The 14,536-nt window shown below is 34.9% G+C and overlaps 3 protein-coding genes across 7 annotated transcripts in view; 1 reads left to right on the top strand and 2 right to left on the bottom strand.

Moving 5' to 3' along the window:
• Positions 1–5,018, top strand: part of LOC18050389 (dihydrolipoyllysine-residue succinyltransferase component of 2-oxoglutarate dehydrogenase complex 1, mitochondrial) — a 7,254-nt gene extending 2,236 nt beyond the window's left edge. Inside the window, exons 3-14 of one of the 2 annotated variants that reach the window (XM_006447518.2) lie at positions 78–162; positions 286–313; positions 839–909; positions 998–1,072; positions 1,205–1,260; positions 1,366–1,410; positions 1,530–1,817; positions 1,926–2,020; positions 2,830–2,920; positions 3,079–3,189; positions 4,140–4,334; positions 4,540–5,018. In XM_006447518.2, the coding sequence (XP_006447581.2) occupies positions 78–162; positions 286–313; positions 839–909; positions 998–1,072; positions 1,205–1,260; positions 1,366–1,410; positions 1,530–1,817; positions 1,926–2,020; positions 2,830–2,920; positions 3,079–3,189; positions 4,140–4,334; positions 4,540–4,731 (1,332 nt within the window). In that variant the 3' untranslated portion in view covers positions 4,732–5,018. Of the gene's footprint in view, positions 1–77; positions 163–285; positions 314–343; positions 365–838; positions 910–997; positions 1,073–1,204; positions 1,261–1,365; positions 1,411–1,529; positions 1,818–1,925; positions 2,021–2,829; positions 2,921–3,078; positions 3,190–4,139; positions 4,335–4,539 lie in introns of those variants that run through there. The other variant, XM_024191067.1, reaches the window with a different exon arrangement.
• On the bottom strand, positions 4,770–12,120 carry LOC18050387 (ATP-dependent helicase rhp16). Of its 4 annotated transcripts, none has more exons than XM_024191063.1 (16): positions 11,856–12,120; positions 11,400–11,540; positions 10,163–11,211; positions 9,814–9,936; positions 9,664–9,737; positions 8,858–8,918; positions 8,607–8,753; positions 8,428–8,513; positions 8,161–8,230; positions 7,375–7,500; positions 6,655–6,885; positions 6,375–6,479; positions 6,142–6,294; positions 5,582–5,670; positions 5,403–5,483; positions 4,770–5,289 (listed from the first exon to the last, which is right to left on the bottom strand). In XM_024191063.1, the coding sequence occupies exons 1-16, from the start codon at positions 11,905–11,907 to the stop codon at positions 5,217–5,219; spliced, it is 2,661 nt and encodes an 886-aa protein (XP_024046831.1). In that variant the 5' UTR covers positions 11,908–12,120; the 3' UTR covers positions 4,770–5,216. The 4 variants fall into 4 exon arrangements, with proteins under 4 accessions (XP_024046831.1, XP_024046832.1, XP_024046833.1 ...); XM_024191064.1 differs by having other exon boundaries at positions 11,400–11,537; XM_024191065.1 differs by having other exon boundaries at positions 11,862–12,120.
• Positions 12,121–14,145: 2,025 nt separating this feature from the next.
• Positions 14,146–14,536, bottom strand: part of LOC112100975 (glycine-rich cell wall structural protein 1-like) — a 541-nt gene continuing 150 nt past the window's right edge. The window contains exon 2 of the mRNA XM_024190852.1: positions 14,146–14,534. Within this exon, the coding sequence (XP_024046620.1) occupies positions 14,146–14,534 (389 nt within the window). The remainder of the gene's footprint in view (positions 14,535–14,536) is intronic.

Raw genomic sequence — 14,536 nt, 5'->3', positions numbered from 1 at the left:
TAAGAATTGAAACATTTTTCGTTGTGATTTCCTTATTCAATTTAGAATCATATCTTCGTTTTGAATGATTTTTCAAGTTTTATCTGCATAAATCTGTACAGGCTATACTCACTTGCAGAGGTTTTCAGCGTGTTCAGCGTTCTAGCTATCACATTTTGTCAGGTTTTGTTTTGTTTTGTTTTTGTTTTTTTTTGGTTGTTTTTTGTTTTCAACAGAACCATAAATGCAAAGGTGTGTTTGTAATTATACCTTTTGATTTTTTTTTCAATTTTTATTTATTTGTAGGGAATTATGTTTGTTCGACGCCAAGAAGGTGAGTGAGCCAGCACGATTTGTTTCTCAATTTGCCTAAATACTTTTTATGGTTAGTGCTTGAGAATCTACAGACTTAGGCTCCGTTTGATATTGCTATCCACAAAATTTGAAGTGTTTGATAAATACTTGCAATTGTTGTCCAGAAGTTGAGATCATTTTACCTTGCAGTTGTTTGATAAAAAACTTACATTATTTTTAGTAATTATGTCAAAATCATTATTTAAAAATTATATTACCAAACAACTATCAACTTTTGTTTCATACCCAAAGCTTCAATATTGCTGCAGCCGTGACTCAAAAGCCATAATACAACAATGCCAAAAAGAGCCTTAGAACTGCGAATTCTAAGTCAGTGTTCTAATGATTTGTATTTAGAAAATTTTTGTGTTGTAAGAAATGATAAAATTGGTGGTTGAAAACATGTGACTGTTCATTACTTCTAAAGTATTTACAGTTCGTCTGTTTTTTTTTTTTCAATTCTATTTTCTAAACTCATATATTTTTTTTGTTCTTTTCTTTGCAGCGAAGTAATTGAGCTGATACAGAAAGGATCTTTTATTGGATCGAGAAGTAGATTGTTTTCTTCAGATAGTGGTTAGTATTAATTCCTTACATGCTTATTGGATGGCGTCGTTCATTTATAATTTTGAATGTTGTAATTTTAATTTATCATGGATTGCAGGAGACCTGGTTGATGCTGTTGTTCCCTTCATGGGTGAATCCATTACTGATGGAACATTGGCGAAGTTTTTGAAGCGTATGTAATTTATAGATACCCTTCTCTGATGTCTTTTCCGTGTGCAGTTTGTGGGAATATTTGCTCACATTCGCACATATATGGTGAAGTGATGCTTTTCTAAAACTTTTCTTTGTTGAATGTGATGAGCAGAACCTGGAGATAGAGTTGAAATTGATGAGCCCATTGCTCAAATTGAAACCGATAAGGTATTTCTTTGGAGTCTAAGCCTTGAAAAGTTTAATCATTGTAGAAGTTGGCTTTTTTAGCAGAAGGTATTGTTAATAAGACTGATTTTATTATTTTGCTGCTAGGTGACAATTGATGTGGCTAGTCCTCAAGCCGGTGTTATCCAAAAGGTAATATTTCAATAATGAAACAATATTTAAATGACTAGCTTTACTTCTTACTTTCTGAAAATGGACTGAATTCTGTTAGTTTGAATGGTTGTAACAATTTTTAATGTAACTGGTAGTAGCTTATAGCCAAGGAAGGTGAAACTGTGGAACCAGGTGCAAAGATTGCTGTTATTTCAAAATCAGGTGAAGGTGTTGCTCAAGCTGCTCCAGCAGAGAAAGCTGCTGCTCAGCCTCCACCTGCTGAAGAAAAGCCAAGTGTTGAGAAGCAAACTCCTGAGTCGGAAGCTGCCCCTGCTGTAAAAGATAAAACACCCTCTGAACCACCTCCTACAGCCAAAAAACCTACTTCACCTTCAAAACCCATGGCTTCAGAACCCCAGCTTCCTCCCAAGGACAGAGAGAGACGGGCAAGTTTCAGATTTATGCAAGATAGTATAATATAATTACTGATTTCACAGTACATCTCCTTCTTGGTTAGGATGCTCAAAAGCATCTTATTGTTTTCTTGTTTGTAGGTCCCTATGACAAGACTTAGGAAAAGGGTCGCTACTCGCTTGAAAGATTCTCAGAATACATTTGCGTTGCTTACCACATTTAATGAGGTTGATATGTAAGTCATTTTCCTGATTTCCTGTTCATTTTAGAGCATCACCAAAATTGCCCTTCAAATAAGATTTTACTAATTTGAAGAGCCAAATCAGCAATAAATGTTCTAAATGACTCTTTAAATGAGATTCTTGAAATGAGATTGTCTTTCTCTCTCTTCAATGTGAAGTTTGAGGAATACTATCTCAGTTGAAGAATCTTATTTGGAGAGTCTTTTGGAGCCTTTAATTTAGTATTTTGTTATTTTTTATGTCATCATTGTTAGAGTTAGAGAAGTGCTATAATTGCTATTATTGCTATTATTTTGGTAAAAAAAAAGATTTTGATTAAAATAATATAAGCTTATTTTTATTTGAAGAGTGTTTTGGGAGAGGGTTTATTTTTTCGGTCTTCTATTTGCCACATAAGTTAGCAAATAAGCATTTGAAGAGTAAAATTAGAAGAGTTTTTTGGTGATGCTCTTAGGTATGTCTTTGCTGTGGATGTAATAATCATGACACTAAGTTACTGACATCTTCCTATGTCCATAAAAGGATGTCTTTCTTATGACAAAAATGATGAATGATGTAATCATTCACTTTTTAGTCCATGTCTAGGCTTTGGCTTGTATTATATGCAATAATAGTTCTTGGTATTTTGTGATCAGACCCTTTTGCAACTCCATCAAAGGAATGCCTATATTTTGAAATGAATTGTGTTAATGAATGACTTCTTTTGGCTTTCAAGCTAATCCCCTTGTATTTCTGTTTTAGTTCTTGAAACAACATTAGACAAGCTCTCTTGCTTCCATAATTACTATGGTCTATTATGCAGGACTAACTTGATGAAGCTCCGCTCAGATTATAAGGATGCTTTTCTTGAAAAACATGGTGTGAAATTGGGACTAATGTCGGGATTTGTCAAAGTATGTACGGCTTAATGTATGAAGTGTTTTTGCATGCTTGATAATTTTCGCTGTGTGATGATTTTGTACTGTGCAGTCCATTTATGCTTTAATTAATTCTAAAATTGCATTTTCTTTTTAATTTAATTTTTTGGCTGTGGTGGGGTGGGTTGGTTTAGGCTGCTGTTAGTGCACTCCAGCATCAGCCAGTTGTTAATGCTGTCATTGATGGGGACGACATCATATATAGAGACTACATTGATATCAGCTTTGCTGTTGGCACTAAAAAGGTATGTAATAATTCATTTAATGGTTAAGACAATAAGTTTGCACAGATCAATGGTGGAGATTAACTTTTGAAATATTGAAACTGATGGCTTCTTTATTTCTGAATTAGTAGGAATAAGTGTTTAATCTTAAATGATTGTTACAAATAGCTTGGATGGACTGTCAGCATGAACTGCTATTATTGTTGAACTGCCATCTTCACAACTGTGGAGAATCCGTCTGTCAAATTTTAGATCTATGACTGAATTAGCATGTGGGATGCAAGACAGTTTAGTATGTTTTAGAAGATAAAAAAAAAAAAATGTGTTGGCTATTTATTGTAACAGAAACTATGTTGCATTGGTGGCATTTTATTATAATGGATTGCATGCATAGACTGGGTTTCGGATTACTGGATATCTTGACCTTGGAAAACTGAACTCTTCATCTCTTGCACCACCATTCCGTACCCAAGAGTACCTTTTGCTTTGTAGTGAGGCTAAACTGAATTATTCGGTTGTTCTTGCTGAGAATTTGTCATACCCGTTAGTTTTAAGATCCCACAAACTGGATTACCAAACCATCTCTCTGATGGTTTTGCCCAAATTAACCAGAAAAGGTTTCCGATGGGCTCCTTGACCAATGGGCATCTCCTCTGACCATGAGAGGGGTGGAGCTGATCTTATGGATTCAACTCTTCTAGATTGTCAAACTTGTGAACCACTTTCTTGTTACCCTGTCTAGGCATCAGTAAAATGTTATGATTCTGTAATCAATAGGTGCTTTGTAATTTTGTTGAAATTAATGTGAAGGCATCAAGGACACAGTAGTAAATGACAGGGCTTGTCCTTCAACCTGGTGACATGAGTACCTATATTAATGTCTCTTCCATATTACTTAGCTAGATCAATTAGCACTCTACGGCATACCAGTTATATATTAGAACTTAACTAAATCAAATTTCTTATCCAAGGGTCTTGTTGTTCCGGTCATCCGCAACAGTGAGAGAATGAACTTTGCTGAGATAGAGAAGGAGATCAGCACTCTTGCTAAAAAGGCAAATGATGGTTCTATTTCAATTGATGAAATGGCTGGAGGCACATTCACAATATCTAATGGTGGTGTCTATGGAAGCCTTTTGAGTACACCAATTATTAATCCTCCACAGGTATGGCTCTGTCCAACTGTGTCTTATGTCTTATCCGATTGACTTCCTAATTTATTCTCTTGAAGCTAAAAACGGTTATTTCTTTTTCTTGAAGAAGAAAAGAGCAGTCCAATAGCATTGTCTTCAATGTGATCTAGCGAACATATGATAATCTCATTATCAATTTTTCCATACAATAATCTCATTATCAATTTTTCTTGGGCAGTCTGCAATATTGGGCATGCACTCAATCGTGAACCGTCCAATGGTTGTTGGAGGCAACGTCGTCCCAAGGCCAATGATGTATATTGCACTTACATATGATCATCGGCTGATCGATGGAAGAGAGGCTGTATTTTTCTTGCGCCGGATCAAAGATATTGTGGAGGACCCTCGCAGGCTGCTCCTTGACATATGAAGCCTTTGTCAATTCCTCGATTTACCTGGCACACTCAGATTGTGTAATTCGTTTCTTAAGTACGTTTTTGGCCGGAATAAATCTAAAATTTTGTAGAGATATCTAAATTTTCCGGAGCTACCGGAGAAGAATACTGATCTTCATAAAAATGCTCTGGGTGTTTTGTGTTTTGTTAAAATTCAGAGTGCAAAATGCGTCATGCTTCATTCCTTTATTTGTAATGGATACCGCCTTCAAGTAGGCAGCCAAACGGCTAATAAAAAGTTCGCACGGTTTCTGCTTCAAAATCTTAATGGCTAATGCAGTCAACATTGTCACCCAATTCCTGATTGTTTTGACAGAACAATCAAAATTCTTAGGTTGTCATCATTGTTCAAAATTCTTACTTTTTACGGTTTACCAGTATCTCATGATCTGTACAGTTTCGGAAGTCCGAATAAGCAAAATCGATATTAGAACTCACTACATAATAGGAATTGTTCTGGTCAAGTGACAAAAAGAAATCTCATGTCCGCCTCTGTCAATTTCCCGAAAGCATCTGCACTGCCGCCTACAGTCCTATGAAGGTAACAACAATAGGGAGAAAAAAAAAAGTTAAAGGTCAACCGTTCAGAATAGCTCACACTGTATATTTGGCACACCAACAGAAGTGGCAGATAACCCAGGCTTACCCTTCAAATACTAGTTTCTTCTTCTCTTGCAGTTTCAAAATCCTTTCCTCAATTGTGTTCTCAATGAGAAATCTCACAATCCTACAAATGCAGAAGACACTGTCAGTGCCCTCAAAGAAAGAAGTCCTGTGACTTGGGTTTTAATGGAGTCACGGCAATGCAGAACACAAAGCACCCACCTGATTGGCTTATACTGCCCTATGCGATGGATTCTATCTTGTGCTTGCTGCTCCACAGCTGGGTTCCACCAAGGATCCATCAAAAATACCTAAACAGAAGAAAAAATAAATTTGTTATTGATAACAATACACAGAATGGGAGTAAGTTGATTCCCGACACAAAACAAGATCCCAAGAAATTTTAATGCAATTCAACAAAAGAAATCTGCCTATTATTGAAAGTTTAATTAGATTTATTAAAAAATTGAGGGATTTGTAGAGCAAAATTAAGAAACAATAGGGTAATATAAAAGAAATACGAAGGTCTATTCCTTGAAAGATTTCTGCAAATTCAGCCAACATACGCCCATGTCAATTTATATACATAGTGGACGAGATTCCACTGACGCAAAAACCCATTTCAACAGACATACATGGAGGTTCCAGGGTTCTGCATTTAACAGGATTTGTCATGCAAACTAGGCAACCATGAGTTGGACCCTTTAACAATTCAGACATGGATTATTACCTATGATTTTCATTCACAGTAAACAAATAAAAAATAAGAGAACTTTGCTTACATGTGATGCAACCGTAAGATTGAGTGCAACACCTCCAGCTTTCAAGCTCATGAGGAAAATCTTGCAATGAGGGTCTTCGGTAAATCTGTTGATAGCAGCATCTCTTGCAGGAATGGACATACTTCCCACTAACTGAACACAGTTTACACCAGACTGCAAAAGGTTTCAACTCATTAGCATAGTGTTTCTATTTGACATGCAAAAAATAAACTAAGATGCAGAGCTTTTGTTACCTTATGAAGGGAGTAATTTATGAGATCCAAGAATGATGTGAACTGGCTGAAAACAATTCCTTTCGCTGAGCCATCTCTTTCAACCATGAATCTGATTTCTTCCCTCTACAACCAAGGAAACCCACTCAGAAACAAAATGAAAATAGATGGATAATTGTGAACAAGTGTGTGCACTCCTTCGCCGCACTCCCTTCCCCCCCCCCCCCCCCCCCCACCAAAAAAAAAAAAACTTCTACTAATGCAATTATATTGACTAACAAGGAAAAGGAAAAAACCATACCAGAGCCTCTATTTTTGTGCTTGACTGAAATTCATCAAGTTGTATCCTGTTTAGAATACTTGAGGATTTAAACCCCTTAATGGTTGTTTTACTAGTCCGATTTCCAGCACCCTCATTGGCAGTAAAGTCAACAGTAAGTGGAATTGAACATGTTGGGCACTTGGCTACGAACTTTGAAGCAGATGAATCAAACAAACAAGCTTTACAAAAGGCATGTCCACAATTGGTAACCTGTAATAACAAGACAAAAAATTAGAAGATTCTACTTAGGGGTGGGCCCAGGATGGCTTGGTTTTACAGAAACAAAATCAAGGGATCCTAACAAGCAAGGACATAATGAGTGGGTTTTCTCATTTAGAATTGAAAGTTACACGTACAATTATTATTATAAAATCACTGTGGTAATAAACACCAGCATGGAGATGGACCTATATAGTTATTGTACATGTCACGTGCTAAGACATTATGGGTGACTTCTCAACTCTAGGTATTTTTCACCTTATCAACTATCAAGGATAAAATAACACATCTCACTTTGACAACTTATTAAAAGTATTCCACTTTGTTAATTTTCTATGAGAGACGTATTACAAATGGATGCTAGTGAGAACCTTTTCTGGTCCACAGTAATTCCAAAAGAGAAAAGGTAAAAAAGATATGTACTGAGCAGACAAAAAGCCCAAAGTTAGAACAAAGATATAAGGAGAACTGATAACTCACCACAGGATCATCAGCCAAATCATTGCATAGACCACATACTTGTTGAACATGCTCAGCATCTGCCTCTGTTTCACCTCTTAAAGAAGCAGTTTTAGAATATACCACAAGGTACGGATGATCAACTGCCTGCAATTAAATAAATAAATAAATGAATGAATGAATGAAAACCATCTAAAAATAATGTATACAACAATAAAATACTGTTTTAGGGTCTTTTTGTTAATTTTAAAAAAAATCCCCCTCAATGACAAAAATACAGGTACCCGGGCACAAAAAAGTGGGGAAGACACCAACATGACTCTAACCTAGAAAAAATGGTGAGTCAAGCTTCTCAAAAGCTTAACTGTACCAAAGCAACAACTAGACCCTGGAAACAGAAGTTTAAAGATGTTATAAGAAAAATTAGTCGCAATCATAAGGTTACAAATTCAAGATTGAGGAATTTACTTTCAAAAAATTTGATTAAAAAAAAATACCATTCTAAAGATTTAATATATGAAGGGCTAAGCAACATTAAACTAGCCACCCTCTTAGGCTCATGATGTGTCTACAAGTAATTGAAGCATGAAAATTACATGTTTTATTAGTAATTTGTCATTTTTCTTTGGACTTATTCCAAAGACTACTAACAACGGCTTAAAATAAACTTGGTAAGATTCCTAATCAATCAAAAATGTTTTACACATTCTCCATTCAACCATGACAAATTATTCTAAGGCAATCTATAACAGATATCGTGGTATCTAATTCCATGACTCTACTGTCAACCATTAAATAATCATTCACCTGCCGCAACCGTGTGAGAAGGTCAAATATATGAGCATAGTTATTCATTACAGTTCCTGCTTGGACATAACTGCAAAGGAAATAAGCGCAAATGTACAACCATTCAATCATGTGGAATTGGAAAAACAATATCTAAGGAAACAATAATTGATAAAAAATCTCAAAAATTTACAATTTTATTTGGAGGCACAAAAGGTTGCTAATTGTTAAACAACAACATCAAGTGTGAAGAAAAAACAGAGATAGTCAAGGTAAATAGTAGCATACGTATTAAATTGTGCTTGACTTTCACTATACAATGACTCGTAATAATCTGCTTCTCTAATATCCAGGCTATCACGCCTTAGAGAAACCTGTAGTAAGGGTCATTTGGGACAGATAGGTTGTCAGGAACTATGTAACTGCTAACAGAACTGATATCTCTTAATCTTTGCAGGAGAACTTACAATTCTCGGAGGAAGGGCAAGATCAGCAGCCCTGCCCTTTTTAGTGCGTCTTAGAATTACGCTTCTCAGAACTTTGTGCTTTAACAATATCATGGCTCTTCTTCCACCATAAGAATTTCCATGTGTTTGTATCGGAGTAGCAACATACTGAACATGATTTAAGTTAAAAGATATTTCCACGTAACTTACTCTGACAACAAAAGCACCTCGTAATAGAGAATCAAAGGATGAGGAAGAAATTACAAACTTACTCTATTCCACCAACAAAAATGCCTAACGGAATTATGAGGGCAGTTTGGGCATTCTGCTGAACTGTAAATTCATTCAAAAAAATGTAAATTACATATAATAAAAAAAAAAAGTGTTAAAAATTTGCTATCAGAAAAGTAATAAAACATAAAAAGATAGGAATGTCAAGAGGCAACAACCAGGAGGAAAATAGTTATATAAATTTAAGTTCCAGTGACAAATTGATATGATCCAGGTAACCTATTTAACAGCCACTAAAATACAAATCCCCTTTCTAACATTCACAAACTCGGGAGAGGAAGGAACAGAATAAGGAATGGAGCTAGAACAATTAAGTAAAAAAGAATCCGTTTCCAAAAAAAAAAAACAAAAGTAAACAATGAGTCAATTGAGACTCGTACAACAACCAAATACAAAGAAAGAATTGTAGTTAGTGTAGTATGCTTCCTTGTCAGCCAATACACAACCTTCCTTCTCAGCCAATACATAACAGTTCAGGGAAATTTGAACCTGGATGCCATAATAAAGACAAAATGAAAAAAAAAAGAAGATATTCATGTTAAAGATTTTATTGGATCATAAGGACATAAGGTTGATGATAAATTTAGAACTCTAATGGCAAAAAACTTTTATCAAATCCTCCAAACTTCCTTGGCAGAAAAGGAGCACAACAAGAATGGGCAATTGACAATTCCACATCATATTCACAGATTTTATTCACCAACCATCTTTGGGATTGTAGATTAGTCTACAATACACCCATAAGAAACCTAAAAACAAATTAACAATTTTCAAACTGAAACCATACCTATAATCAAGAACCTTGCAGTCACAGTCCTTACAAAAGTAATACGAGTATGGAGTTATTTGTAGAAAGCGCACCTGTGCAATGGTACACACTATAAGACTGAGAAGTTGGTACATTACAATAAAAAAATTTGGTATTGAGTGAAGTTACCAGGGAGTAGAGTTCCCCAACGCGGTTCTGAAGAGGAGTGCCACTTAAAGCCCACTTGTACGAAGACTCCAAAGCAAGAACTGCTTTTGCAGTATTGCTGCGTCTATCTTTTATGAAATGTGCCTAAGTTTGGGATGAATAAACAACAAATATTAGTAAAAAGATCAATGGGGTAACATCGGTTGACACAAGAATGTGAAAAGAGAACATAAAAAGTAATGAATTCAAACACGAAAATGAAGTTACACTTCTGCACTTTTAAATAATTTGTTGTTCTAGCATTAACTATAAGCAACAGTGAATCAAATTTCAGCAAGTTCAAATGAGACGAAGGCTCGTCCAAACTCACCTCATCCAAAATGATCCGCTCCCACTTCAAAGAATGCAAAGGTGATTTTCCTCCGGATGGTTTCTGTACACCTCCAACTGATGATTTCTTCCCATTTTTCTTCCCTGGGTAACCCTCATAAACACTGCTTTTCATCTTTTTCTTCTCTTGTTTAGACTGTTTCTCAGTCCTTACAGCAGAAGGCCCACAAAAATATTTCAGATGAACTACAAGCTTCTTCTGATAAAAGGACTTCCCACAATATTGGCACTTCTGCTTGGGTGGCATCACATGTTTCCTGTAGTCAGCCTCAATAATGCTGTACGTTGTTATAACAAAATCAAATTCTGAGAACTGCTTAGTACTTCTCTCTCTGTTCAACCCATGATAAATCAGTACTTTGGTGCTTCCTACTGAAGTAAACCGATTGATCTCAGATACCCACTGAGTCACAGCAGCCACAGGACAAATTACTAGGGTAGCTTTGATTCCCAGCAAACCTGTTGATGAACTTGAGGATGCATCAAGTTCACCGATTGTCCCACGAATTTCCCTTTTGGCAAGTACGAGAGCAATTGCTTGAATGGTCTTTCCCATTCCCATCTCATCTGCAAGGATTCCGCCTCTGATTGCAGATTCTTCCTGTTTTAAAGCCCAAGCCAACCATTCCTTTTGGTACCTTAACAAAGGTGTGATCAAATCTGGTGGATCTTCAGCAGTCTCAGTCATAAAAGCATTCTGCTGATCCAAATCAACATCATCTTTTTCATGCATGTCAATCCATCTCTCATGCTCTTCTTCCCAAATTTCCCACAACAATGATGAACCTGTCCTCTGTCTTTTCTTTCCACGAGTTTTCTTCTTCTTATTTGACTCATTTTTTTTCCCTTTTGCCTGAGCTGGCTGTTCCCGACAATAGACTAGGTTTGATGGTCCTACCTCCTCCCTTTCTGCTGCAGGCTCAGCATTCAAATCAATGGAAAATTCACCAGTTACAGAACTGCTGGTAAGATTATTAGTCTCCAGACTAAGACCTAATTTCAAAATATGTCTGTCTCCATATATTTTGCCTACATTAACATTTCAGAAAAGGTCTTAATACAAATCCACAACTTGAATTAACTATAATGCCTTAGGCCACATATCTCTATCCTTTACAAGAAGAAGGAATTTAATAAGCATTCCATTTTTATAAACTGATATAACAATTACTATCAAAAGGAAAGCAATTAATAGTAAAAATAGCAGAACAACTTACATTCATCATCTGAATGGAAACTATCAGAATCCGACGACGGCACATAAATTTCATCATCAGAAACATCAGAAAGATCAATAATACCTTTTCCCTTACTGTCCCCTTCACCAGAGTTACCTTGCTTGCCTTGTGCATCGCCTGCTTCATGATTAGATAACACCATCATGAACAAATATTGTAGCAACAAAAACTTTAAATGATGACACACATTGCATTCTTTTTTTTTTAATTAGAATTTCTTGTGCGACAAAAAAAAAAATCCACAATGCGGCGCTTATTCTCTCTCAAGAAACAAGAATAAGAAAACAAATAAAAATAAAAAATAAAAGAAATAACACAACCGAATCTTGCGCTCCAAGAATCGAAAAACGCGGCTTAAGCAATCAAAATTCCTTTTAAGTCCCCTCATTTCAATGTAATGCAAAAAAATAATAAATCAAGAGTTTAAAATGTCACCATTACCGCTACCGGAGGATTGACCGATGGTTTTACGAGAGCGGAGCTCCATTGGTGCTGGGGAGACTGAGAGAGGGGGTGTTAGGGTTTTTGATTTTTGGGGATTTCAAGTGATGGCTTCGCCTTCGCGCGCGGTTCCACTCCCACCTGCTACTCACTCAGTCAAAAGGACGTGTTTGGAGCGAGTGTGCGCGAAAATTATGCAAACCATACGTACATGTATTGCGCGTGTGTGATCTTTTAGTATCGACGACTGGGCGGCGGGAAAGTGCTTTTACTTAACGCCCCCCTTTTGTCCTCGCAGTGAAACGTTGTCTTCGCGGCAATTTTGTAATTTAGTTAGTTTTACTGCGGCAGTAAAAAGTAAAATATTTAAGGGATGGAAAATTAAAATAGAAAGAAAATTGATGTAGTCAAATGTCGATGCCTTATTATTAAAAAAAAGGTCAAATGTCAATGCTTTCTTGCATTTTTCAAACAGGAAATGACAGAATTAACATTTGTAAATATAGTTGTGTGAAAAAAAAAATTTCAAAGAATTGTTGGTCCGTCACCCTCCCTATTTTGACAATATTGTAATTTTTAAAATAATTACAATTATCTGTGCTGTAAAAATAAATGTTTAATAAAATTTCTTAATAAAAGTATTAGTAATTCTTAAAAGTAATTTTGTGTATTTAATAAATCTTTCTATTGAACTGTTGTAAGAGTACAAATGATTAAAAGATAAATATAATATTAAATAAAATTTATTTATAAATTTATAAATGTGTATGTAATATTCTTTATGGTGTATCAATAATTGATAATTAAAATAAAATATTTTTATTTTATTAATTTAATTTTTTTATATTTTTATCTCAATATAACCAGTATTTGGTAATAATAATAATTTCTATAAATTTAATAATTTTATTTCCTAATAAAATAAGATAGGGTGATTTTATCAAGTGTGATTTTCAAAAAAATTTACTAAACATTAAAATTAACTTTTAATCTTTTAAAATTTCTTTGACTCTATCAAAAACATTAATTTTTTAAATTTACTTTGACTCTATAAAAAAACAATCGTAAAAGGGATTCTTAGGTGTCACTTTTTTTTTTTGTCTAAATTTTAAATAATCTTGAATTAGTCTGAATTATAAAAAAAAAGTTGAATATTTAGAAATGGATTGGTTATCCATAAGGATAAAAAAAAGTTTTTTTTTTATAATTCCACTTCTTGCTCTAAAAGTCAAGAAAGACTTGTCGAAAATTGCCTTGACCTATGAATTTGAATAATTTATTTATTTTTTGTTTGAGTTACTAAAAATAAATATTAAATTTTTTGAACTTAAAAAATTTTAAAACTAATATTTTTACATTTGTGTTCTTATAAAGTATAAGTATTAAATAAAGAATAAGTATCTCAAAAAAACATAAGTAAAATAATATATTACCGTAATATAAATTATATTCAATTGAATACAAACTTTTAATATTCTAAATTAATATATGTTAATCAATTTTAATGTAGTTTATGATGTTTTTATATAAAAAAAATATTCATAAAAATTATGAAGATAGATAACATTAATTTGAAGAAAATAAAAAGATAAAGATAAAAATAGTATACGACAATATTATCACAAGTTATACAAATAGGTAATAATACTAATTATAAATTAAGTAAAAAAATTTAAAAAAATTAACTTAATAAATTAATAACTTAATGATTGAAATTTTTTATTAAATTAAAAAATAAAGAAACTTAATAATTTAACTAATTAAAATTAAAAGTTATTTAAGTCATTAAATAAAAAAATAAACAGCACTTAGTAAACAATGATGGATCTAACCACGGTTCAGATAATCAATTTAAAATGGTGACCCCTGCAGTACTGGAGTCGTTCGTGTGAAAAAAAAATCGTTCTCTTATAAAAAAAAAAAAAAAAAAAAATTGTTCTATTTTGCCTTATTTTTATTTCATTCGAAACACTGGCCACATTTCTAGTTTTAATGGCATCACTACTATAACAGAAGATGAAGATCGGCCGAGAAAACGCAACTGTCCAAGCTTAATTTCTTATTGACAAGTTAAACCATTTGCGGAAGATGAAATGCAAAATAATCAGGAAGTAATTAATATTGTACTGATGGTACATAGCAACAAGCAACAGCCAATAAATTGCATCAAAAACTCATTGACACTTGAAACTGACAATCAGAACTCGCATTAAGACAAAGATCTTTAACACGTCGAAACTATAAAACATTAGATTTTGAAACTTAAATTCATAAACGCTTTTCATTACTTGCCGCCACCACCACCACTTCCACTGCCGGAACCGGTTCCAACACCTTTGCCCGAACCACCTCCCACACCAATGCCTATCCCAATTCCAATACCAACTCCTCCTCCATGGCCACCATGGCCGCCGTGACCTCCACCAGAACCACCTCCTACACCGCCCCCAGCACCAAAGCCACCGCCGTGACCTGACCCACCTCCTATCCCACCACCACCACCTCCCCCAGCTCCTCCTCCTCCTCCAATGCCTCCACCGGCACCACCTCCTACACCTCCACCGGCACCAAATCCCCCACCATGACCTGACCCTCCACCTAGACCTCCACCACCACCTCCACCGCCACCACCTCCTCCTCCAGCTCCACCACCAAGACCACCACCGACACCTCCT

This window comes from Citrus clementina, unplaced genomic scaffold (genome assembly GCF_000493195.1).
Source record: "Citrus clementina cultivar Clemenules unplaced genomic scaffold, Citrus_clementina_v1.0 scaffold_2, whole genome shotgun sequence".
NCBI lineage: Eukaryota > Viridiplantae > Streptophyta > Magnoliopsida > Sapindales > Rutaceae > Citrus > Citrus x clementina.
This window is presented reverse-complemented; position numbering and strand designations above follow the sequence as displayed.